General features: G+C 42.4%; 1 protein-coding gene and 1 pseudogene across 2 annotated transcripts; one reads left to right on the plus strand and one right to left on the minus strand.

Moving 5' to 3' along the window:
* The first annotated feature begins 62 nt into the window (after positions 1-62).
* On the plus strand, positions 63-25,188 carry Sdha (succinate dehydrogenase complex flavoprotein subunit A). Of its 2 annotated transcripts, NM_130428.1 has the most exon segments (15): positions 63-166; positions 4,523-4,585; positions 5,888-6,049; positions 9,654-9,797; positions 10,127-10,291; positions 11,782-11,930; positions 15,103-15,227; positions 16,412-16,580; positions 17,276-17,471; positions 18,469-18,640; positions 21,491-21,609; positions 22,190-22,301; positions 22,490-22,620; positions 24,073-24,186; positions 24,836-25,187. In NM_130428.1, coding segments are annotated over 15 exon segments (1,971 nt in total). In that variant the 5' UTR covers positions 63-103; the 3' UTR covers positions 24,923-25,187.
* Positions 8,386-8,722, minus strand: Eif1-ps5 (eukaryotic translation initiation factor 1, pseudogene 5; annotated as a pseudogene).
* Positions 25,189-27,090: the final 1,902 nt, after the last annotated feature.

The following is a 27,090-nucleotide window of genomic DNA, read 5'->3' on the forward strand; positions in this document are numbered from 1 at the left end:
CCAGGAGGAGCGTGTTGCGCAGGCGCAGAGCCTTCCAAGCGCCACACCAGCGCGGCTCGGTGCGCAAGCGCAGTCTATCGCTGAGGCTTGCGGGAAGGCAAACATGGCCGGGGTTGGCGCAGTTTCGAGACTTCTTCGCGGGCGGCGCTTGGCTCTAGCTGGGGCGGTGAGTTAGTGCCACGGTATGGCGGGCACCAGGAATGCGTCTAATCCTGCGATCCCACCCGAGTTGAATTGGATCTGGGAAGGTGCAGCGGGCGGAAGCGGACACCGTTCCGGCGAAGGTCATGACCCCGAGGTCGCGGGCATGGAGTCTGGCCTTCCCTGTCTTGGTCTTAGCAAAGTTCTCCAAGGTTAACGGGAGGGACCAGCCTGTGGCACTCTGGATGTGGGCAGATCCGCGAATCCGTTGGTAGCCTGGGTGTGGACACTAAGGTTTTGTGTAGTAGTCTTAGCTACTGTTTTTAAATATCAGAGAGAGATTTGAAAATATCAGGTGAGACTTCTGCACTGTGTTCATCCAATTTTGCGGCTTCTGTTTTGCATTGGAAGAGAGTCACAGAGTGTCTCAGGGCTGCAAGGATCCGAGTTGGCCTCCCCAGATTGTCAGATCTTATCTCAGTGTACTCTTTGCTGGTGACATATTATTCGTTAGATTCCTAAGGTTATATTAATGCAAACTAAATTTGACAGGTTGAGTTTTTTAAAGTGAACGGGCCTACCTACCTACTTAACAATTTAATGACTAAATGCCCCCAAGACATTGAACTGTATCTCTTGCATTGTGCATATAATTGGCTACAATTGTCTACTTTCCGAGGTAGATATTAAATTTTATGTTCAATTAAATGTGCAAGGGTTACTTGGCAGCTATTCTTACAAGACCAGAAGGCATTTTCAAACATTGATAACTTTGCTGGTTTGTGTTTGCTGCCACAGACTCCTACTAACCCTTGGCCTCTGCAAGGAGGGTTTTAAGTACCGATCATTGAAGCATTTTACAGGAAATAATAGATCAGCAACTTGTAATTGTAGCAGAATTGTAGTTTAGCAGAAATAGGTGAGCCCACCCCATGCCCAGGGTTCACTCCACACACTCAGGAAAATAAAAATGACAGTCTGAGCCCACCTCTGAGTAATGCTCAAAAAGGAACAGTCAAGAATAGAATATTTTTACTAACTTGTATACACCTTAGGTTTATGCATAGCATATGTTGACATCCTTAAAGTCCTTTCAGATCCCAGATCCTTTTTAAGGGAATGGAGCCTAATAACTGCTCAGTCCTGCTGAAGGAACATTTACATCCTAGAATTCTTCGTTTTACTTATGTCTAACAGGCCTGGTTACTATACTCATATCTTTGGGGTATTTTCGGAGGCAACACTTCCTTAGCTAAAGACTATTTTGTGTGATTTAATGTCTCCTAAGCAAGCCTATTAATAAATCCTTTATAAAATCAATTCTTCCACTTCATTTCCTCTACATCAGTATGCCATCATCCTAGGCTAGTGCTCCGTGATTGCTCTGGAGACTAAGACCTAGATACTTACTTTCGTCAGATTTATTTTGTCTTTGTTTTGCTTCGCATAGTCCCAGTGCATCAGTGACTCACAAACATTTACACTTGTTCAATTCATAGAAAAACTAAGAACAAGGACATCTGATTTCTAGAAAGTTCACAGAATTCTTAGGGAAAACACAGGAAGCATCATAGTAGAATAAATCCTTTTCTTTGGATGAGTTGCTTTTAATGCTTCACTGTATATCTAGAATTATGATTTAGTTAGGCCTCTACAGGCAAACCGTTTTGTTTGGCTTCTGGGGATCATCATAAAACCAGTGACATTCAATTCTTTATCGTGTGATGTTTTTCTTGGTTCATTTGAAGACTTCTGGCTTAGTATTTATTCATAACCAGGGTTTTAATCCAAATTCGGAGTTTCTTGGGGATTCGCCCCAAAGATCTTCAGATAGTGGGAAAAGTACACAATTTGGGTCCATAGTTCTCACTGACCTTCAGTTTTTTCTGTGTGGATTATGAGACTTATGAGGTAGCCTCTGAAAGTTTAAGCTATAGTCATCCAAGCCAGGGATAGATATCCCTGTGAACTGTATGTTAAGCATCTCTACTTTAAAATAATGAAATTAAAAACTGTATTACATGTGTTTGCGTGTGTTCGTTCGCACATACTGTATAGAGGTCAGCAGACAGCATAGCTTCTCTCCCTCAGAGTGAATCCTGGGGATCAAGCTCATGTTCTTAGGCTTAGCAAGAAGCATCTTTGCCCCACTGAGTCATCTGGCCGTCCCTAAAAGCTAGACCTCGTAATGAAAATAACTGCACATGTTCTGTTTTTTAATCATTATGATGAAGAAAGCTCTATAAATGAGACATAAACTATTCTGTTCAGTAATGGAAGCAATTTCTAAAATAGCGCTATTGTGCACTATTTACCTCCATTTCTGTAGCAAATAGATAGGTTTTTAGACATCATTTTCTGAACGATAAAAGAATTTAGTTATCTTACACTACTTCCTCTCCCTGTGCCAGCACTTTTTAGATCTTCATTGGGTGATTTTATAATTGCAAGAATTGTGTAGAAGATGATTTGAACTGCAACAGATGAGATGCTTAGCATACTGAGGCCCTTTGCCTGTTGGATTAATTAGTAGCCTCTGCTCTTCTCATCCTCTCGCCAACTTCTTAAATTAGAGCCCTTGGTCAACTGGACAAGGTATACGGGCCTTTTTGTTACAGTGTAGTTTATTTCCTCATTCATGTTCATGTTTCTAAAAATTTACCATAAAAATTTTTTTTAAAAGCTTGCCTCGTCAATGAAAACAAGTTAATGGGCTGGATATTGTAAAGTTGAAGTCTGTCACATTACTAATTCAGATTTACTTAGAAATCCAAGAAACTGTGTCGTAATTAGAATTATTAAAGTAAATATAAATGGGGCTAGAGACATGGCTTGCAGGTAAAGGCGTTTGTCACCAAGCCTAACAACTTGAGTTGTGGCTCTGGGACCCACAGAATCAACACAGATTGTCCTCTGACTTCCACTTTTGTTTATTGTGGCACGCATCCCCCCTCCCCCAACTATGAAATATTTAGAGACGGTTGAAAAATATGTTTTCCTAGTGTTGCATACCTTTAATATCAGCACTCTGTGGGCAGAGGTAGGTGGATCTCTGAGTTCAAGGCCAGCCAGCCAGATGGACACAGTAAGACGCTGTGTCAGTAACTAAGTAACTAAGTGTCTGTGTTAGGCCCTGCCATGACGCGAGGCCTTCCAGCTTACAAGGACGTTACTCGTTCTGTGTCGCCAGATCTCTTCTCCGATCCTCCACATTGTCTTACAGATTTTCTCATGTCATATAATAATGTCTCTTCAAAAACATAGGGATAGTTTTTAATTGTCACAGGTATTTTCTAATAATTTTCCCCTTCTTATTTATTCATTTTATATCCTGATTGCTGTTCCTCCTCCTAGTCTCCCTCTCACACCCCCATCCTTCTTCCCCTTCTCTGAGGGGTAAGGGGCCCCCTGAGTATTCCCCTACCTTGGAGCATCAATTCTGCAGGGTTAGGCACATCCTTTCCCACTGAGACCAGACAAACAGCCCAGTCGGGGAACAGATTCCCAGACAGGTAACAGCTTTAGGTACAGCCTCTGCTCCAGTAAAAACATTCGATTCTTAAGATCATTCGTGTTTTCCCCTTTTCTGATTACTGAGTGTACGTAACTACCTAGAACCTTTTTGAGGATATGTCCAAGTCTCTTCATCATATTTTGGTCTTTTTAAATAGAGCTAGTAAAATGAAATTTTTAATCCCTCTAATGGCTGACTGGATTCACGGTGAACTGATTTTACTGACACTAGGTTCCTTGAGTATATGTTTATCTTAATCTTGGATGTGCAGAGTTAAAGTTTCCCGAGGAAGGCTAAGGACAACCAGTCAGGGAGAACAGGCCTGATCCCTGAGAGGGGGTATGGCTAAAGTCTTGGTCGTGTATGGTAAAGGGATAAATGCTTTTATTCCTCAGCTTAAAGTTTACCTTGTTTCGATACGTACGTAGCAACCTTCCAGAGTACAAGTCTCCCAGAATGCCATCTCGTTCATTTTCTTCAAAATTCTTGAAGGACTTGCAGAGAGCCAGTATGGAAAGGTTAAGATGGAGCCAGTAAAAATGCTTCATATTTAGGAAATACATCCATGTGGGATTCTTTGCCATTCTTTATTGAGTTATCAAAGTAGTACACTGCAAAGCAAGGGTCAGCAGTTCCCTGCTGGGAAACAGGCTGTTTTGGAAAAGGCTTTTCCTAGAATGCCCAGTCAGTAGAGAGGACGAGACCCGAGTCTTTGCCTCTTAGTCAGGATCCCAGGTAAACTTTCTAGAAGAATGAGGACAACTTGATAAATATGAAGGTTAACAATTTAGAAGGAAAGTATTAATTCATTCCCTTCTGCTTCTGTTCCTTCAAAACCTAACACTGTTCATATCTCTCCAAACACAGACTCGTGGCTTTCACTTCTCTGTTGGTGAGAGCAAGAAGGCATCCGCTAAAGTTTCAGACGCGGTAAGTTTACTGCTCAATTATAAACAATTCTTGTTTTTGTTTTATTCAAGTCAAGGTCTCCCTATGTAGCTCTGGCTGTCCTGGAGTTTGTTATGTAGACCAGGCTAATCTCAAATTCATAGAAAACCATCTAACTCTGTTAGGATTAAAGGTGTATACCGTTATGCCCAACTTGCAAACAGCTTTTCTTGCTTTGAAGGATTATAATCTATAACTACTTTAACATATTTGAATATTGTACATATTTAAAGAAAATGTTTTTGGGGGTATTGTATGCTCAAATGTGTGTAGTGTAATAATTATAGAAACACTTATATAGATAAATACTGACATTTTTGTTGTAAATCTTTATCTAAACTAAACTCTAAATTTAGGTAAAGTAACAAAATAGGAAGATATTAATAAGCTGTATATGCTGTGATGAACAGTGGGATTCCTGCACCAAATAAGACTGGCTACTGGAGTTGAGGCTCCTCTGTATTTAGCCTGTTTTGCTTTCTGTTTAAAAAATATGAACATTACAAGTTTTTAATCACATGAACTAGCAGGGTTATGGAATATTGCTTGATAATTTCTCAGTAATAAATCTTCCCACACAGACCCTCCCCCTAAATGTAGGCCTGAAATATAGTTGTGCTGTACCTAGGCAAACTGAAACATGCTAACTTAATAGCAACATTGTTTTCAAGAGAGACTGGTACATTGCAGGTGAAGAAGCATTATCTGTGTGTGCATTAAGTTCCTGTAGACAAACGGATATGGTTATGGACATGGGAGTAAAACCATTGAGAAAAAGACACAGTTAGAGTTCATCGTGGTGATGTTTTCTTCTGCTTTTACACTTCCCTGCTTTGGTGGCAGAGTAGAAAGATTGGAATGTTAAAAATTTGAAGTGCTCTCAGAAATCTTTTTTTAAAAGCTAGGTGCAATAGCATGTACTTTTAGCCCCAGCACTTGGGAAGCAGAAGCAGGAAGATGATGAGTTTTGAGGTAGCCTGAGCAAGATGATGTCTCAAAACCAAAAATAAAAATAATGTGTGTGTGTGTGTGTGTGTGTGTGTGTGTGTGTGTGTGTGTGTGTGTGTGTGTGTATGTGTAGCAGTCCTTCTATTGTCCATGAAATCTGACTGCTGGTTCATTGTCTGTACCACACTTCAACACCAAGAGTGCACGCTCAAGCCAGAACAGGACTGGAAGCCTTTCTGTGCACAGCAGCTTTTCTTTCCCATGATTGTTTTGTAATTATCGTCTTGATGCTTTCTGAAGTTAAATATGTAATGAATGGCTGAGTTTCCTTTTCAGATTTCTACCCAGTACCCCGTGGTGGACCATGAGTTTGATGCTGTGGTTGTAGGTGCAGGCGGGGCAGGCTTGCGAGCTGCATTCGGCCTTTCTGAGGCAGGCTTTAACACGGCATGCCTTACAAAGCTCTTTCCTACCCGCTCACATACTGTTGCAGCACAGGTAAGAAAAAGGGCCTCTTTTGATGCCTACCCATCTTGTAGAGCACCACCCCTCTTGTAATACAAATTCTTGCCTTCTTATTAAGCTTCAGCCATAGTTGTTGGCATCCGGTCCATCATTCATTCTCACTTTACAAGTCCCTGCTTGGAATCTCTTCCTCAGGACCATTGCAGGGTTGACATTTCATTGTTATTTTCATACATGGGTCTTTTCAAGCCGTCTTGCCTCCCGTGTGTCCCCCTCTCATGGTTCAGTTTCCTTTACATTTATTCCCTGGTTTAAAAAAAATGTTTGCATGGGCCAGATCTTAAGTTTAGACAGTGTTTTATCACTGAGACAAATACCTGAGGTAATAAACTTAGAAAGAAGACAGACTTAGTTCGAGTTGTGGTTTCATAGGTTCCAGCCAAGACGACATGGCTGGGCTCTTTGAGCCTGTGGCAGCGCACTATGTCACTGGGGGAGCATATGGTACCGGATGCTACTTTCCTCATCTCAAGGCAGCCAGGAACTAAACACAACAGAGAAGATAGGGTGCTGTATCCCCTCACAGGCATACGCCAGTGCTTAAGTCCTTCTCATCAGGTCCCCTCTCCTAAAGGTTCTGCCATCTGCCGGTAGCACCATGCAGAAAAATAGAAGAACACTGGCCTCTGATACTCTCAAGTTGAGAAAAATTACAATGATTTGTATTGGATCACTGGTATCATTATTAGTAATACTAATTTTTATATGATTAGCAGAATCCTGTTTGACTTTCTTTCCTGGTATCTGGAGTAGTTTTTCCTTAGCCAGTAGCGAGGTTCAATGGTTTCCCAGAGCGGGAACGGCTTCCTTCGTCTCTGTTTTGCTGATGCATGCTCTGAGCACTTAGCTGGAAGAGTGGTTTGTAAGCTAAAGGATTAAAACACACTGCAAGAAATCATGGCCTGGAGGAAAAGGGAAACGCGAATAGATCATTCGCACTACTGTTGTAAAATTTTAATGTGATGGGCAGTACAGTTGTAACAGTGGGGTGAATAGTTTGGCAACTAGTTATTAAGGAGAATTAGCTGTAGGCAGAGTGAGACTAGTTCTGGAGACTTGAGAACTCGCAGAAGACCAGCATCTGTGGCCTGGTTTTCAGGTAACAGTAACGTGATAGGTACTGTCAGTTACACATTCTATTTCCAAGTAGTTTTACATTGGAGGGGTTGAATAAAGAAGAAAAGAAAGTAACAGCATTTATTCAGTTCCCATAAGGTTCTTAGTTCTTCCTTGTGACTCATCCAAACTGAAAGATACCATAACTGGGAATACTAAGGCATGGTAGTCATGAAAAGGGAAGAAATTCAGCTTAGGTCAGCTTTTACAAAGCTTACTGAACAACAATTGGGAAGAGAAGGAAATAAGATATGTATATTTATTCTCATTGTTATAAAACAATATTCAATGTTTGGTAACATATAAAGAAAGAGATTGTAAAGTCCAAAAATTGGTTAGCTCTATGCATTTGGCCTTTGGTGAGGGGTCCCTTGCCAGCAATGTGGTATGGCAGATTCCACCACGATGTGATCTTATGAGAGGAAGAAGTCGTTTACCAGACAGGAGACCAGAAAATGCATGTTTTGTTTTGTTTCTTTTTCCCCTGAAAACAAGTTTTATTTAATAAAAATTTAAATACCTTACATAACTTTAAAACTGGAAGGGAAAAGAAAACAGTAAAAACTCTAACTAAAAGAACAAAAGTTTGTTACTTCAAATGACATTGGGCAGCTGCTGGTGGTGATTTGAAATCTCCGTAGCTAGCCACATGACTTATGGCATTAGTTTGGTATTTTCCTGTCATATAAGTTTAACTAATACCAGGCTGGCTTCACCCTTCAGTTCTTTCAGTGTCCCTTAGCTAGGATATGTCTGGTTCAAAAGATAACCCTGGTGGTAAGATGTTTATGACCTCTGAAAAGGTGGCCCCTTCTGAATTCTGCCTACCTAGTCAGACACCCGGGGTTCTTTTTACTGTCAAGAGCTCCCTCTAGTGGTATAGCTGGTGTGATGCTATCCAGCTTCTCTTTCTCCTGGGCCATTCAAGTGGTAACATTCTCTTGGGGCTCAGCTGAAGCCTTGTTATCACTGTTTCAAGACGGAAGCTGCCAGAGCTTCCTGCTTGACGTGTTTAAATGAGGGACTTGGCTCCTTTCAGCCTATTGCATGAAGACATTACACTAGTCCAGGTGAAAGTGGACTCTAGATTACATTATACAGGTTTTGAGGTTTTTAAACTTGTGACAAGGGACAGAAGGAAATTCTACTCATTGCAAGAAAATTCTCACGTAAGCTTCAGAGAGTCACAGCAGTTAAAACCCATGAACCTTCAACTGACTGACCTTAGCCAGTCCAGTCTCTATCAGGAAACCGCATGTGTTCTCAAGCTGGTCATCTGGAGCTGAATTACTTCTCCATATTCTGGATGCTCAATTACAGTATAATTGCAGGCAAATTTCTTCTTGAATGCCTTCACCAGTTCCTTCTTATGGTAATCATTAGCAATCCCTTGGACAGTAGTGTCTTCCTGCCACTTCTCTGTTGAATTCTTATATGGATATAATCCTCAGTGCCTGCAGAAAAGAGCTCATCACCCTTACTTACATCAGCAAAGAGGTCAAAAGAGTGGAGGTTCTGGATAGCAGACATAGGGTAGGATTCTTTTCCTTGGTAGAAACCCTGCAGCAGGCAGCTTCAGGAGAGGTGGGGGCAAGGCGGGGTGGGGACAACACAGCAGGGATTATGGGGAAGCTAGGAGGCTCAAGGGGGAGGCAGCTGAGTCCACAGCGGTGGCTCAGTGACTGGACTAGTCTTGCTCTTTTACAGGAACACTTACAGGAACTATCTAGGGTCTAGTAAAATTCCTCTCGAGTACATATCCCCAAAGGCCAAAGGGTCCACCATTGTGCTGTGTATTGTATCTCCTTCCAATACACGAACCATTGAGAAACAATCAAATCATACTAGTGTACCTTCTTTTGTAAAAAGATTATATAAAAAGAATGAATTGAAATATAAGTTGGACACCAGGCATGGTGATCCAAACCTTTAATTCTAGCACTTTTGGGAGGAGGTAGAAACAGAAGTAGGAGGATCTCTATGAGTTCAAAGCCAGTCTCATCTACAAAGTACGTTCTAAGCTGGGCTATACAGTGAGACTCTGTATAACATCTCTAAGCTAGGCTATACAGTGAGACTCTGTATAACATTTCTAAGCTGGGCTATATGGTGAGACTCTGTATAACATCTCTAAGCTGGGCTATACAGTGAGACTGTATAGCATTTCTAGATGGGTTTGTTGAACCTTTAGTTGTCAGGTAGATGAGCAATGGGTGAGTTACAAGGGTCTTTTCTAGTCTTCAGGCCTGAAGATCAGACAACATTCCCATCACAAATAAAGATTAAGCCACCTGTCTACTCTGGGGAAGTCTCATGACTCGAAATCTGTCCTGCCTTACTGCTCCTTAACCCTCATGAAGAGTCACCGCATAAGGAGTTTGCTTTCTCTGAATCAGGTCTAAGGGAGGAGGTGGGCTGCAGAGGCCATTAAGACAGATAAGCAGTTGTATGGTGTTTCCAGGGAGGTATCAATGCTGCCCTGGGGAACATGGAAGAGGACAACTGGAGATGGCATTTCTATGACACCGTGAAAGGCTCTGACTGGCTGGGGGATCAGGATGCCATCCATTACATGACAGAGCAAGCTCCTGCCTCCGTGGTTGAGGTAAGTGAAGGGAACTCGGGTCACTGCTTATGTGCTCCGCTTATACTACAAAAGAATCTGGTAAAAAGGTAGCGAGAGGGCTGGGGGTAGGGCTGAGGGGATGCATGCCCACTGCAGTCGAGCCTCGGGTCCCGTCCCTGGTAATGAACCAATGAGGAAAGTTTTTCCTGTAACTATGCAGCTCACTTAAGATTTTTTTCCCTCCCTGAATTATCAGTGTTTTCATAGTATTGAAGCTTTAGATTTTGGGTTTGGTGCAAATTTGTTACAAAAATGAGTATTTTTACTTGTTTAAGATAATATATTTTTGCTTGTTTTGTGTTTCACAGCTAGAAAATTACGGTATGCCGTTTAGCAGGACTGAAGATGGGAGGATTTATCAGCGTGCATTTGGTGGACAGAGCCTCAAGTTCGGGAAAGGCGGGCAGGCCCATCGGTGTTGCTGTGTCGCTGATCGGACGGGCCACTCACTCTTACACACCTTGTATGGACGAGTAAGGCTGACGTGCGGAAACAGTGGAATGTCATAGGACAGGAGGCAATCACCCCATGGCTTGTTTAAAAAAAACAAACAGTAGTGTTTTACCTTGATAGCTGTGACAAAGACTATAACCAAAAGCAACTTAGGGAGAAAGGGTTTGTTTCACTTTATAGTTTTAGTCTATCATAAAGGGAAGTCAGGGCAGGACCCTGAGGAAGGGATTGCTGTGGAATCCGTGGAGGAACAGTGTTTGTGATTTGCTCCCTGTGGCTTCCTCAGCCTTCGTTTTTATACAGCCCTGGACCTCCCCTGGGGTGGCACCACACCTAGTGGCTGGGCCTCCTCGTATCATCAGTAAAGGAAATGCTGCCGAAGGCTTGCCTCCAGTCCAGTTTTATGGTAGCAGTTTTCAGTTGAGGCTCTCTCTTCGATGAGTAGTCTGTCAGATTGACAAAAAGAAAAAAACCTAACACAAATAGTAAGGTACCTGAAATAATATTAATATGAGAGTACCGAGCAGGTACTTGTGAAAGCTGTCTCTACGACTATGTTATTCTTGTGTCTGTTTTGGGAAGTTGAATTGCTAATCACTGCTTACCATTTTCAGTTTGTGCTTCATAACATGCCAAGAGCAGAGGAAGTATTCTTTCTCTCTAGCATAATATTATTATTGATTTTGGGGGGTTCACATCATGTACCCCAACCACACTCACTTCTCAGACTTTACCCAGGTCTGCCCCCATCCTGTGTAACCTCCTGGATTCCCCCTACCAAAAAGAAGAACAAGTCCAGTTTGTTTTGCCCGTATACTTACTCACCGGGGCCAGTGTGAGCACACTTCAGTGGCCAGCCCTTAAAGCGCCAAGTCTGTTAACGCACTTTTAGCAGCTCTCAGCTTCTTAACTGATGGGTACAGTGGTGTTACTACTTCACCACTGAACTGGACGAAGTCTTGAGTGGATGTGGCCACTAGATCAGCCTGTGGGTTGCAACCCACAAAAGACCACTGGAAAACACATACTTATATTACCACTCATAACAGTAGCAAAATTATAGTTATGAAGTAGCAACAAAAATAGTTTTATGGTTGGGAGTTATTACAGTATGAGGGAACTGTATTACAGGGTTGCAGCAAAAGGTAGAGAATCAGTCATGTCCAGATAATCAATAATCTGAGCTCTGTCTTGGGAAGGCAGTGCCACCTGGTTAACATGCAAATATTAGAGCTCCAGTAGCTTCCTTTAGGCTGAGGACACGAAACAATACGACAGTATGTGCTTGTTCTGGGTCATTTTGAGAGTTTGCCTGTGCTCTTTACAACTCCTTGCATGAACCACAGGACTATCAGATCCACCCCTGGTAGCATTGTCAGAGCTGACTCCCCTATGTGCACGGGAATGCTCATCAGCACTGCCTACTGCACCCCCAAGTCTGGGCATACTGGAGTATTGCTTTAATATTAATCTTACATGCAGTTTGGAATGTAGGATCCTTTTCTTACAGTCTCTGCGGTATGACACCAGTTATTTTGTGGAGTATTTCGCACTGGATCTTCTGATGGAAAATGGGGAGTGCCGTGGTGTCATTGCACTGTGCATAGAAGATGGGTCCATACACCGAATAAGAGCAAAGAACACTATTATTGCTACTGGGTAGGAGTTTACTGTATTTAATTTTTTATATAAAAGTTGAGTGTCGGCATGGGGGCAGAGTGTTTGGGGTTTTTGTTTTTTGTTTTTGTTTTGTTTTTTTGTTGTTGTTGTTAAATAAAATAAAATGGTTCAGAGCAATGGATCAGACGTAGGCTTCATGTCACCTCATGTGGAAGGTAACCTTTCCCAGCCTTGGTACCTTTGTCACAATATAGATGTTCTCTGACCATAATAGGGCTAAATTTGGGATTATAAAACTTACTTTAGGGCTGGGGATTTAGCTCAGTGGTAGAGCGCTTACCTAGGAAGCGCAAGGCCCTGGGTTCGGTCCCCAGCTCCGAAAAAAAAAAAAAAAAAAAAAAGAACCAAAACTTACTTTACCTGTCCTTATATAAATAATAAGCCTGGAGCGTCACATGGTACTTTCACATAAACGTTCCTGCTTTCTTGTTTACTACATACACTGATTCTTAGGATCAAGACGTACTATAATGTACTCTCTTCCTGCATGATGAAAATAAGTACATTTCAGTTTATATGATTTCATTTTTACATTTTTAAAGTTCTGAGCTGAGGATATGTCTCAGTTGTAGAGTATTTGTTGTCTAGAATCCACATGGCATCGGACTCATCCTCCTTTACCACCCCCTCCCCCCAAAAAAAGGAAAGGAAGGAAAGGTTAAGTAGACAGACATTGTTCAGTAGGCTAGAACCTGAGTAATTTCCCCGAGGACTGAGGGATGCACGTGGTCAGCAGACCTAGGAAAGGTGCTCAGCACCATTAGACATCTGGAGGGCTGAAGTAACATGCACGTTGTGAGATGGGTTAATGTAAAGAAACAGATGATGGTAAATGTTGATGAAGATGTAGAGAAGAGGGACCAGCTCTCGTAGTTACTGTACTTCTAAGTTATTTGATAAAAGCCATGGCCAAGGCAACCTATAAAAGAAAATGTTAAATCTAACCTCCAGTTTCAGAGGACAAGAATCTGTGACGATGGAGTGAAAGAGCTAAGAGCTCAGTCTTGATCTAGTACCACGAGGCAGAGAGGATCTGGAGTCTTCTGAGACATCAAAGTGGCACCTTCTCAAACAGTTCCACTAGGCGGGGACTAAGTATTTAAATGTATGAGCTTATGGGGGCCGCTTTTAATCAAACCAGCATACTGGGTAAAAGCAGTTGCCATACAAGTCTGGCAGTTTCCTGAGTAGAAGAACAGATAAAGTCCTTAACGTTTTCCTCTGACTCCCATATTCATGCCATGGCAGTGCCTGTTTTGTTTTGTTTTTTCTTAAAACAATGGGCGGGGAAATGGCTCAGTATTAAGAGCTGCTACTCTGGCAGAGGACCTAAGTTCTGGTCCCAGCATTCAGTTCAGAAGGCTCACAACACCCTGGAACTCCAGCTTTGAGGTAGCCATTTTGGGCATTGACACACATGTTGCATAACTCACACAGACACACAAACATAAAATCTTAAAAAAAAAAAATTAAGGTATAGCGAAAAGTGCCCTAAAAGTCTAAAGGTAAATTGATGGTTACTGTGGAAGCGCCTCACAAAACTAAGGAAGACTGAGGAGAGGTCTGAGCAGACAAGGTACTTGCCGCCTCCATATGAGAATCCTTGGATGCCCAGATCCCACGTAAAACTGAGCAAGTGTAGTCCTGTGTGCGTTCCATGACGTGGGAGGCAGAGTAGGGACTCTCCAGCCTATGCTGCCTAGAGACACTAGCCAGCTAGTTGACAAGCTCTTGGAGTCAATAAAATGTAGTGCAATCAAGAAAGACACCCATTGTCATCATCAGGCCCACACACAAACTCTCATACCTGAAGCCAGAAGAGTGAAACTTAACATGGCGTGGCAGTCCCACCATAGCTGTCTATGGGAAGGGGATGAAGTCAGCATAATCACGTCATGAATAGACCACCTATGCAAATGTTTGAGGTAGTACTCACCATGACCAGACTGTGTTACTGTAACCAAAACAACATGCAGGGAAAGGGTTATTTTGGCTAATGTTTTCAGTGGGTTCAGTCCACGGAACATGGATTGATGTGTTTGAGCAGGACAAGTATATGATGGGAGACAGCTTCATGGCAAAAAGACTGTATATGTTCCTAAGGACATGCCTTGAGAGATCTGCTTTCTCCAACAAAGCCCCATGTCTTAAAGGCTTCACAATCTCCCAATAATGCAGTAGCCATAGACCAAGCCTTTTCAACGTACTTTCGTACGTTGGGGACATTTATATTCAAATAAAAACAATCTTAGTCTGAGACGAGCCGTTTCTGAAATCTAATAACATGTTAGCTGTAGTAATAATACAGTTGCCAAGAGTCTTAAGTGCCCACCCCACGAAGCAAGGATAATTATGCAGTTATGTGTTAATGAAATTGGTTACCAGTGTACATTATCTGATCATATGGACTTCTTCCAAGTTATGTGTTAATGAAATCGGTTACCAGTGTACATTATCAGATCATATGGACTTCTTACAAATGCATAGTAAAGCTGGGCGAGAAATAGTAAAGGAAAATAACAAATCAACAAACAACACTTTTCATTATGTGGTGATCTGAACGGGAATGGCCCCTATAGACTCCTGTGTTTGAATGCTCGGCCCACAGGGAGTGGCACTATTAGGAGGTGTGGCCGATGTCACTATGTGGGCAGGCTTAGAGGTTTCTTGTACGCCAGCTAGACCTAGTGTGGCAGTGTCCTTTTGCTGCCTGTATATGATGATGTAGATCTCGGCTCCTTCTCCAGCACCGTGTCTGCCTGAGCGCTGCCATGCTTCCCACCATGATGACAATGGACTGGAACTCGGAAGCCAGCTCCAATGTTTCCTTTAGAAGAGTTGCCGTGGTCATGTTGTCTCTTCACAGCAGTAGAAACCCTAAGACTCATTATAAAAGTTATATATCCATATCAGGAAAATTCTTTGAAGATAAAGCACAGAGTACCAAAATACAAAAACACAGCATTTCCCTGCTCTGTCTCCCAGCGTCCAGCCCATAGCAGCGTCACAAATGTGGCCTCCCAGTACTGCGTGCCATGTATCCAAGTACATTACAAGCAAGGGGTCGTTAGAGGTTGGGGCTCCAGAGGCTGCACTACATAAGAAGAGGTTTGGTGGACTGACGCTTACACTCACTGTTCTCTGTTTTCAGGGGCTATGGGCGAACCTACTTCAGCTGTACTTCTGCCCACACCAGCACAGGGGACGGCACAGCCATGGTCACTCGGGCTGGTTTACCTTGCCAGGACTTAGAATTTGTTCAGTTCCACCCCACAGGTAGGACAGAGCCTGTGTGGCTCTGGGCTCTTCTGTGTATTGTAAGCATACAACACCTATTAATTGCTTTGGGGTTCACGTCTCCCTCCTTGAGTCCTCATGGAGGGTTTTCTCCTGGGTCCATAGAGGCAGTTCATGATAGATTCTGGGTTCAGGGTTTAGGTACTTGTGGTAAGCGGGATGTGAAGTTTGAACAGAGCAGACTGCAGCTGATGCCAAAGTTAGGGTTTGGATTTGGAAGAGAAAGAGCTAGTTGTGGGAGAAATTAGCTCTTCCTGTCAGAGGAAAGAGATGAGCAAAGATAGAATAAAAAGTGAGTTAGTTGTCTGTCTTCAATTTCTGTCTGGTGTCCCCAAGCCTCTGGATTGCCCCTCATGTGCTGTGATTAGCACTCCATTTTTTATGCTTTCTTTTCAACTTATAAGAAATAAACAACCTAACAGATGTTACTGAAGCTGTGAAAAGTGAAAAGCACTTTTAGAGCATGTAACCTTTTGGGCATATAAAAGGAAAGTTAGCGTTAAATAACCCTTAATTAGCGTCTTCCCTTAAAACTCAGTGTGTGGCATTCCTTGTTTTTCCTCACACTGAAGGACACAAAATTATATTAAGAACCTTCATCGTGCTCCTCTGGTTTGAATGTGGGCTTTGCCCTTTAATAGCTCTGTGACTTAAATGAGTTACTTTTTTTTTTTTTTTTTTTTTTGCCTCTGAGGAGAGACTTCTTAGTACCTGGGGCCATCATAGACCTGAAATGAGTGAATTTTTAGACTTGATACAAACATAAATATTAACCACTAAAATAATTTTCGCTCTTTGGGTACTTAAAATAGAAATTCCCTAGGCTGTCTTATTCCTGCTTAAATTTGTTGCCACATTTCTTGGTATAAAGATATATTTAAAGAAACTAAGTCTACTAAGCATAGATGATGTTTAATCAGTATGGGGTAGATCCTGTGAGTGAGCTGCTGTTGGTGGATCTCTTGTGCTTTCTAGTTTGTCTCTGCTGCTTCGAACACACATTCCTCCTCCTACTTGACTTTTCTTCTTATTTTGAATTTAACATTCTTTGTGTTTCCTTTCCTTTTCTCCCAAAAAGTCACTTCTAAAAAAGGATTAACCGTTTGGAGTGGTTGCCTAGTCCTCATTCATTCATAAACATTTAGTCACCTGGGTTCTTACAGGTATCTATGGTGCTGGCTGCCTCATCACAGAAGGGTGCCGTGGAGAGGGAGGCATTCTCATCAACAGCCAAGGCGAAAGGTTCATGGAGAGATATGCCCCTGTTGCCAAGGACCTAGCATCAAGAGATGTTGTGTCTCGATCCATGACTCTCGAGATCCGTGAAGGAAGGTTTGTAATTCCCCTCCAGGGATGCGGGAGTTGTAGGCAGGTGGATAAACGTGTCCTCTTTCTCTTTGGAAGCCATTAGGTCACAGCTATATATTTTAGTACTTTAACTTTTGCAGACAGGTACCCTACCCTCAGGGTTAAGATTAGAGAATAAAGCTACTCCATTATTTTGACAAGCATGTTAGTTTATGGTATATCCTGTCTTCTTCACATCAGCTTGTAAACATATCCTCGTGTATTCTTGGTGTGAGGGTGAGACTCACAGCCTTAGGAGTCACCACAGGCGTCTCGGCAGGTGCTCTTCAGGGCTTGTGTGTCACTTCTCTTTCAGTAAAATTGCCTCAGGTTCCTAGTGCCTGGCTTTACTCTAGGGACTTAATATGGGTTTGACACTTTAATTTAAAACTTCGAAGTCTGAAACTTTCTAGTACATTTACCAAGGAAAACAGGAAATCATGATACCCAAGGCAAGGATGTAAGATTGGTGAGTATAGGCTTCTAATTTTTGGCTTGTCCTTGTACAGAAGTATCCCTGACACACTATGATTAAAAAATACTTGAAGGAAAAAAGGTATCAATGGGACACTGACCATAGATGAAGGTGAAGTTTCCCTCAAGATCAAGATTGTCAGGCTCACCTAGTGGCTGTCCAGCTTCCTTCCTGTCACTGCTTCACGCTCAGTGTTGCTTTGCAGAGGCTGTGGCCCTGAGAAGGATCACGTCTACCTGCAGTTGCACCATCTGCCCCCTGAGCAGCTGGCCACGCGTCTGCCTGGGATCTCAGAGACGGCCATGATCTTCGCCGGCGTGGATGTCACCAAGGAGCCCATTCCAGTCCTTCCCACTGTGCATTACAACATGGGCGGGATTCCCACTAACTACAAGGGACAGGTGATAGTGACGAGGCTACTTCACAAAAATCCCTTTAGAGCTTAGATGCATAGAAACAACAACGCAGTGTATTTGATAGTTTAATATTAATTATAAAATGTCATACCTGCCAGGCAGTGAGAGGCTAGGTTATGTTCTTGAATGTGCATCTGCTTGGGAATAACAGGTAGAATGTTATTTCCCCTCTACCTGTAATCCTGTGCACTGTTTCCATTTTACCTGTAATCCTGTGCACTGTTTCCATTTTACCTGTAATCCTGTGCACTGTTTCCATTTTACCTGTAATCCTGTGCACTGTTTCCATTTTACCTGTAATCCTGTGCACTCTTTCCATTTTACCTGTAATCCCGTGCACTCTTTCCATTTTACCTGTAATCCCGTGCACTCTTTCCATTTTACCTGTAATCCCGTGCACTCTTTCCATTTTACCTGTAATCCTGTGCACTCTTTCCATTTTACCTGTAATCCCGTGCACTCTTTCCATTTTACCTGTAATCCTGTGCACTCTTTCCATTTTACCTGTAATCCTGTGCACTCTTTCCATTTTACCTGTAATCGTGTGCACTCTTTTCATTTTACAGGTGCCTGTCTATATTATTTAGTACTTTTACAGTGAACTTACAAATTAGTGATCTATATATACAGTTGGCGCTTGGGTTATACGCAGTTCACAGTGCTTATCAGCTGGTCCTTCTAGTTTGGACACCTGATGATGACAGGTGATCCTGTTTTCCTCATCCCTTTAGTGTTCCATCACCTGCCACATTCCTTAGTTAAATCAGGTGGTGACTGACGCTCTGGGGAATCTAAACCATCCTCTGACCGTTTGGTAACAAACAGCAAGAGTTCTGGAGCAAAAGGAGAACTGGGGATGTACTAAAGAGTGAACTAGAGAAGATGCAGCCTTTACTCTTGCTACTTCAGTCATGGGAAGTCTGCTGGGGCGGCAGCATGCGGACGCAGGGATTTCGTTGCCTCATCTGAACTATGCCTGCAGGTGCTGAAGCACGTGAACGGCCAGGATCAGATTGTGCCTGGTCTGTACGCCTGTGGGGAGGCTGCCTGCGCCTCAGTGCATGGTGCCAACCGGCTTGGAGCAAACTCTCTTTTGGACCTTGTCGTCTTTGGCCGAGCCTGTGCCCTGAGCATTGCAGAATCTTGCAGGCCTGGTATGTGTTCTCTTCCAGCCCTCAAGCTATTGTAGGAGCCTGCATCGTCTTTATTTGTTGCTTAGTGATCATAGAGGAAATCTGCTTTTTCCCATAGAAACGTTGATGTTGAGACTAGACTCTTGGAAATATTAATATTCAAAAAACTAAGGGATTCGAGTCATGTTTTTTTAAGACACAGTTCATTATATAGCTCTGGTTGGCCCAGAACTTGGTAAATCAGCCAGGCTGGTTTTGAATTCTTAGAGATCAACCTCCCTCTGCTTTCTTGCTTGGTTGCTTTCTTTTCTTTTTTTTTTTTTCTTTTTGAATCTACTGTCATTATGTCCTTAAGACACTGTTAAGAAATTGGCATTTGCTGGACAGTGGTGGCAAATGCCTTTAGTCCCAGCAGTAGGGAGGCAGAGAAAGGTGGTTCTTTATGAGTTCAAGGCCAGCATAGGCTACAGAATTCCCAGATAGTCAGGGCTGTACAGAGAAACTCTGTCTTGAAAAACTAAAAAATAAAGATACCAAAAGAAAGAAATTGGTATTTTGAGGGGAAGTTGATTGCATATTGCTTGCCTGTTATAAATTACGTTTGCAGGGCTGGAGGGATGGCTCAGCGGTTAAGAGCACCGACTGCTCTTCCAGAGGTCATGAGTTCAATTCCCAGCAACCACATGGTGGCTCACAACCATTTGTAAAGAGATCTGATGCCCTCTCCTGGTGTATCTGAAGATAGCTACAGTGTACTTATATAAAATAAATGAATAAATCTTTAAAAAAAAATTACGGGGGTTGGGGATTTAGCTCAGTGGTAGAGCGCTTACCTAGCAAGCGCAAGGCCCTGGGTTCGGTCCCCAGTTCCGAAAAAAAAAAAAAGAAAAAAAAGAAAAAATTACGTTTGCGGTCCAATAAAAAATGAATCTGTAACTTCTTGGTAATTATAGAAAAATTTTATTGTTTTAAAAACAAGATATAATATTTATATAATTTTATAATTTATAAAAGGATGACGTAGGCCCTGCCCTCAGGGATTGAATGAATTTCAGTTGATATTTCCTTATGATAGCTTAAAACTGTGTAAAAGAAAAACATACCTTGTGTTGGAGTGTAGTTTTGCTTGTACACACCAGAGCCAGGAGGTTACCAGAGCTCCAACCTCTAAGGAGCCTTCATGGTAGCTGTTTTGTTTATTTGCTCAGAATAGCAGCATTCACACACTTACAAACACCTCATGAGGAGGGACAGAGGCCCTCTCCCTGTTCCATCCATTATTCTTTCCTCTCGTTACTGGTGGATGTCGGTTGTGGTTTTTATGGATGAACAGTAGTGATGGCATAGAGACCAGCACATTCTTGCCTCACTGGTAAAGGATGCATAAGCAGGGTTCAAAGGATCTTCTCTGACACCGAAAGTAGCATTTGAGAGGATCAAAATCACTTCTAGGACAAAGCAGAGACTCAGGTTCCCTGCTTTGAGAATGAGAAAAATTGTTTTATAAGAATATATTATACTTTTATATGCAAAGGCTCTACAATACATTAAGAATTTTTTATCTATTTATTTTATGTATGTGAATACACTATAGCTGTCTTCAGATACACCGGAAGAGGACATCAGATCCCATTATAAATGGTTGTGAGCTACCATGTGGTTTCTGGGAATTGAAGTCAGGGAGAGCAGAGGCTGAGCCATCTCTCCAGCCCAAGAATTTTTAAATTCAGAATGAAAGGACTAAGTGTAAGACTCAAAAGGCTGCACATATGATTTAACCTGGAAATAGCAAACTACAAGGAAGAAATAGATCACGTTTTCTAGGCTGTTCTAGTGGGGTTTTACTTAAACACGACTCTTTTTGCCAAAACCTGAAAAGTTCTTCTAACAAAATGTAAACAAAAAGACAACAATTTCACTGTATTTAATTCTTTTATTTTAAAGACGAAAAGGTTTGTAATATTTTCTCCCAAAGAGTAATGGTCTAACAGTTTTAAAGTACAAGTCTGTTTACAGTAGTGTTGAAATTTTAAAAATGTACATCATCAAAAAAGTCAGTTTTATTGATGATTATTTTTTTAAGCACTAAAAAGGAGCCAGGCACATATACCTATAATTTGCATATTCAGAAGGCTGGGGTAAAAGATGGTTGGTTCAGGGCTGATCGGAAGAATATGCTGAGTTCATGGCTGTCTCAGACAGAGAAGGGAGAGGGGAAGGAAAATGAACTAGTCGCATGCCTGGGAGACACCTAAGAGTCCTCCAGGTACCTAGAGTCCCTGAGAGGAGGTGGCTGGGAGCACTGGTTGCCTGCATTTCTCATTAGAAAGTGCATACGCCATCTAAAATAACTTTTTAGATGCTTCACTCAGAACTTTTTTTAAGTTAAAGATTCTTCATTTTGGGGGGATAGGGGTAGGTGGTACAGGGAATCAAACCTGGGGCCTCACCAATGCTTACCATTACATCTAAGTTATACCCCTTGAGGTTTTGTTAAGAGAACCCGAGAGTCAAGACCAGCAGGTAGCTTTTCAAGGCACATAGGACAGCTACCTGGTTGTCCCTTCATGAGAAAAAGTGTGAGGCTAACACCTCAAATTGAGACCACTATCTTAAGGGTAACCAGTTTCCTTATTAGAGAAACAGTAAGTCTGATCACATATAATAGGTCTTTTAGTTTCAAAAATGGTTACCTACTTAGTGGCACAATCTTTTTTCTGTATATGTTCTTAAGAACTGACTGAGTCAGTATCTCACTCCTTAGATTGGTGCCAAGGCAGTGCTGTGCTTTCCAAACTCCTGGAATGGCTGTGATATAATTTGAGTGCCATTCAAAATCTTTCTCTTTTTCTCCCCTGGTTCTCTTTTAAGGAGATAAAGTTCCTCCGATTAAGGCAAATGCTGGAGAAGAGTCGGTTATGAATCTTGACAAGTTGAGATTTGCTGATGGAAGTGTAAGAACATCAGAGCTGCGCCTCAGCATGCAGAAGGTAGGAGCAGACGCAGTGACAGCCACCCTGCGTGGATGCCTGCACTTGACAGCAGGAGGACCTGTTCCTCATCTTGCCAAGCAGAGTATGGAAGTGATGGGGAGCCTCTCGTGCAGAAGTGTTTCCTTCTCCGTGGAACATTGCAGTTCCTAATTTAGGGCCGAAATAAGCTGCAGCTTTAGCACCAGGGACTTGACTTTCTCTGGCATCCTTTTACGAGTCCTCCTGTCTCCTACACCACTGCTAGCCCACTTGGACTCTGGGATGGTCGTGCTTCAGAGATGCTGCCAGAGAAATGAATTAATTTTAAGTGACATCCGAATTGGTTGTGAGATATACATAATAGACAGAGAAATATATTAAGTTTAAATCAGAATTTCATTTCTACTGAGGTAAAGTGGCATACTTTATACAGTAAGACCCTTTCCCCAGGAAAAAAAGGACCTTAAGTTTAAATTTAACTCGCAGCCTGAATTTCCTAGTTTAAGTTGTATACATCTGTCTGATGTACAAAGTCTAAAGTTGTAAGAGTGTCTGCCCGTCCTCCTGCACTAAAGGTTTGTAATGGTTTCTATGGTAGTCGATGCAGAGCCATGCCGCCGTGTTCCGTGTGGGAAGTGTGCTGCAAGAAGGCTGTGAAAAAGTCAGCCAGCTCTATGGAGACCTACAGCATCTGAAGACGTTTGACAGGGGTGAGTCAGCAGTTCTCTGGAGAGGACACTGCCTTCTTTGGGATAGACCCGTATCTGTCCCATCTCCCACCACCTAATTCCATGCTTGCTGTTCAGCTGTCTTCCCCATAGCTGCGTGTTGCCAGTAAGTCCAGAGTACCTCCATGACTGGGTCCTGTTTGTCTCTCATGGGTTTGGTGTATCCCCAGGAATGGTCTGGAACACAGACCTGGTGGAGACGCTGGAGCTGCAGAATCTGATGCTGTGCGCACTGCAGACCATATATGGTGCGGAAGCACGGAAGGAGTCACGGGGAGCTCATGCCAGGGAAGATTACAAGGTATGTATTCGAGATGCATCACATTGGCCTGACATTGCCCACCCACTTCTTCTCACCCATGCTTGCTTTCTGTGTTTCATTTATTTTCCCAAACAAAATCAAGGAGAATACTTTTTCCTTCAATATCTTTTCTTCATATTCCTACTCTCAGATCTTTCCCTTGCTTTGAGTCAGCCCATGCAGCATCTGTCAGCAGAACAGGCCTGGTTCTTAGCAGGGTTAATAGTAAAGTGCAGCCAGTGACTACGCCAGAAATGCTGACTTACGGAGTCCCCATCAGAGTCAGTCCTGAGGCTTGGAAAAGGAATTAGAGATCTGCCCTGGCCATGGTTTTTATGCAGACTATTATCGTCTGTATAGAACACACGTGTTGGACTTTACATGTGATGTTAGAAAACATGAGAAGCTTGGGTGTAGCTCCAAGTTCAGGATAAATGCATCAAGTGGAGTTTGACTTTCCATGATTGGCCCACAGGTTCTGGGCAGTGGAGGATGGAAAGTGAAAGAAAAGTGAGCTAACCACAAGTTTTCATTCGCTATGAACACGCATTGTTTTCACCTGCAGGGACCAGGTAACTGAGCAGAGACATGGGCAAGCATATCCAGGACGCACAAGGAGCTGCTTCAGGGTTCATGGCTAGGAACAGATGAATAAGGCACTGAAGGTGTGAGGTAGATTCTGCTCACTGGGCAGGCTTATCCCATACGTAGGATGTACATCTAGGGCTGCGCTTTAGCTCTTGGGCTTAGGTAAGGAACCTCCTCTTGCCTCTCCTCAGAAGAAACAGCAAGGTATCTGATCTTCATTTTTATTTAAAGAGCCTCTTGCTCATCTGACCTATTCCCATATGCAAAGTTTTCTTCTTAGCAGTCAGTGTACTGACACTTAAAATCGCTTCAGTATAAATGTTAAACTCAAAAAAGTTGAGTAGGAGTTAGTGGCATGTTCCTTTAATCCTAGCACTTGGGAGGCAGAGGCAAGCAGATCTCTGAGTTTGAGGCCAGCCTGGTTTATAGTGAGTTTCAGGACAGCCAGGGCAATGCAGAGAGACCCTGTCTCAAAACAAAACAAAAGCTCATTTAAATTAAAAATGCCGAAAAGTGGAAGAAATCTCAATTCGTGCAGCCAAAGGAAAAATTACATAAATGATATTTAATTCTAATATCTACTTACAGAATTGTAAGAGAAAATGCAGAAGTGGGTGTTGTGTATTTGCATTCCTGGCTTCAAAAGCCCTTGCCATAGTGTCCACCTCCTGGGCTGGTCTGTCCATCTTTAATGTTTTCTGTGGTTTTTTTTTTTTTTTTTTTTGGTTCTTTTTTTCGGAGCTGGGGACCGAACCCAGGGCCTTGCGCTTCCTAGGTACGCGCTCTACCACTGAGCTAAATCCCCAGCCCCTTTTCTGTGGTTTTGATGTTCTCTCGTGAGATGGAGGTCTGTTTTTACCTCAGGTGCGGATTGATGAGTATGATTACTCCAAGCCCATCGAGGGCCAGCAGAAGAAGCCATTTGCGGAACACTGGAGGAAGCACACCCTCTCCTATGTGGACACCAAGACTGGGAAGGTATGTGGGCATGCATCAGCCCAGGGATGTGCCGAGACACTCTGTTGGGCCTTTGATGGTTCACAAGTTTAGAAAGCAACCTAGTTAAACCAGTTGTGAACAGAACCAAGATATCACTGAAGAAGAATGAGGGTGTGCTTCTTGATAGAGACAGAATCAAGGGTCTGGGTGGTTCACAAGTATAGGACTGCCTCTCATCCTCTGTACCAGATAAAGAGCACTGGGCAATGATCAGATGTCTGATGCTTGTGGAAGGGAGTTAGTGGTGACTATTATTAGTTTCTTTATATCACTGTGATGAAATACTTGATATGAATAACTTGATATGAAGAATTAAGGATTTATTTTGTCCTTCAGTTTCAGAAAGTTAAGCCCATTCTTGCATGGACTCACTCAGTTAAGCAGAATGTCTGACAGACAGCTGTTCACCTAGTAGCAGGAGGCTAAGGCTGGAGAAGCTTGAGTTGGAGGCCAGCCTAAGTTGTAGAGGGAAATGGGGTAGGAGGAATTACCATAATTTACATAGCCAACTTGTCTTAAAGTTCTCATGCCTGTAAATGTACTTGATGGTTTAATTTTACAGAAGCACAGAAGAAATGGCTGTTTGTAAATGTTCATGCCTTGATTCACCCTGACTCTTTTCTCCAAGGTTACTTTGGATTACAGACCTGTTATTGACAAGACCTTGAATGAGGCTGACTGTGCTACTGTACCTCCTGCTATCCGTTCCTACTGAAAAACCTGACAGCTACAGGACCAGCTTATGTGATTATACATCATAGCTTACCTAGGTTTCCTCTCATACTCGTCTTGTTAAAAATCTGCTCTCATGAACAAGGAGTCACTTCACAGATTATGATCAACAGCTTGGCAGTACTTGATGTGAGGGACTCGAGTTGCACCATTGTCTCTCATTCTTGTGCAGTGATAAACTGGTATAATTCTTAAATGATGTACAAACGAACAATCTTTTATTTCTAAATAAAACCACATAGTATTTGAGTTTAGTCCTATCTATTGGTCTGAAATATCAAATACAATTTTCTTCCCCTGTCTAGCTGAAGCAGTTGTGGTTTTCAAGTATTGTTTTGTTTATTCTCTGTGCCATATACTAAACTAGACTTTAAGGAATGTTAAAATGTAAATGGAAAATAGAGAAGTAGGGCAGGTCCTTAATAATTTGAAGCAAAGTTTGGATATGGTAAGTATCAAGCCAGTGCCTTGTTTAGGGGAGAGGTATTTGCATATGTCTACGTATATTTGATGGAGTATGTGCTGGCTAGCTTTGTCAACTTGACACAATCTAGCATCACCTAGGAAGAGGGTCTCAGTGCAGGATTGTGTCAGTTAGCTTGGTCCCTGGGCATGTCTTAGAGGGATTGGCTTGATTATGTTAATTGTGAAGGGAAGACCGCCCACTGTGGGCACCACCATTCTCTACACAAAGGAATCTGGAATGTATAAGAACAAGCTGAGCACTCTCCATGCATGCATTTATTCATGAGTATAACTAGTTGCTTCAAGTTCCTGCCCTGACTTCCTTGAAATGAAGGACTTTAACCAGTAATTGTAAGTCAAATAAACCCTTTCTGAAACTTGCTTTTGGTTGAGATGTTCTATCACAACAAAAGAAATAAAACTAGCATAGTACAGGCTTATGCAGAGACAAGAGCTTGACATTAGGGTTGTCAGGCCAGAAATAAAAGAAGAAAGGTGATAGAATCTAGCCACTAAAAGTGACCCAGAAGTTTTATGTCTGCTATAGAAAGTAGCCACAGAAAAGTTGCTTTTTGTATGCAGGAAAAAAAGATTGTATTTTATACACACAGTGCTCATCACTACTAGAAAAGGATAGACTATTGGTATGCACAGCAGCATGGATGAATCTCAATGTTATTGACAAGGGTAAGAAGTCAAGAAGGTACACACTGAAGTCTAGAAACTGCAAACTGACATGTAACAACAGGAGATCAGTAGCTCTCTGCAGACTTGGAGGAGGAGGAAGTCCAAAAGATTAGGAGGGAAGTTTTGTGTGATAACTGTGCCTGTTATTTTCTGCTAGTTATACCTTAAAACTTGGAAGAAGAAAAAGAAAGGAAGAAAGAAAGAAAGGAGAGAGAGAGAAAGAAAAGAAAAGAAAAAAGGTACACAAAAGCCAGTGTATTAGTCAAGTTTCCATTGCTCTAAACAGACACCATGACCAAGGCAACTCTTATAAAGGACAACATCTAATTGAGGCTGCCCTACTGGTTCAGAGGTTCAGTCTGTTATTATTGAGGGCAGGAGCATGGCAGCATTCATGCAGACATGGCACAGAAGGAGCTGAGAGTTCTACATCTTGATCCGAAGCCCACTAAGAGAAGACTTCCCAAATGGCTAGGACGAGGGTCTCAGAGCTTACCCCACAGTGACACACTTCCTCCACAAGGCCACACCTTCTCTAAGTGCCATTCCTGGGGCCAAGCATATTCAAACCACCACAGCCAGACAGGGTGCTGCTTGCCTATACTCCCAGCACTTGAGAGGGTGAGGCAGAGAGTTTGCCTCATGTTGGAGGCCAGCCAGGTCTATCTAGCAAGACTTGGTTTCCAGAAACAATAAAGAAAAGAAAATCCCTCACCTATAAGCTGGTAAACACTGAGCACACAGAGTGACGGCAGGCAGGACTCCTGCAATGGCCTGTGGGAATGCAGAGCACTGCAGCTTTGGCAGACGAGAATTTGGCAACCTCTAAAAAAACTACCTAAGCATTTGCTCTTTGTCCCAACAATTCTAGGACTCTACTGAAGAAATAAAATGAGCCTTTAGGAAAATAGAAGTGGAGCTCATAATTTTCATAATCCAATTAGAGGGCAGGATGAAACTTAAGCAGGGCATGGTGGCACGTGCCTATAATCTCAGAAC

This window comes from Rattus norvegicus, chromosome 1 (genome assembly GCF_021556685.1).
Source record: "Rattus norvegicus strain SHRSP/BbbUtx chromosome 1, alternate assembly SHRSP_T2T, whole genome shotgun sequence".
In the NCBI taxonomy this organism is placed as follows: Eukaryota; Metazoa; Chordata; class Mammalia; order Rodentia; family Muridae; genus Rattus; species Rattus norvegicus.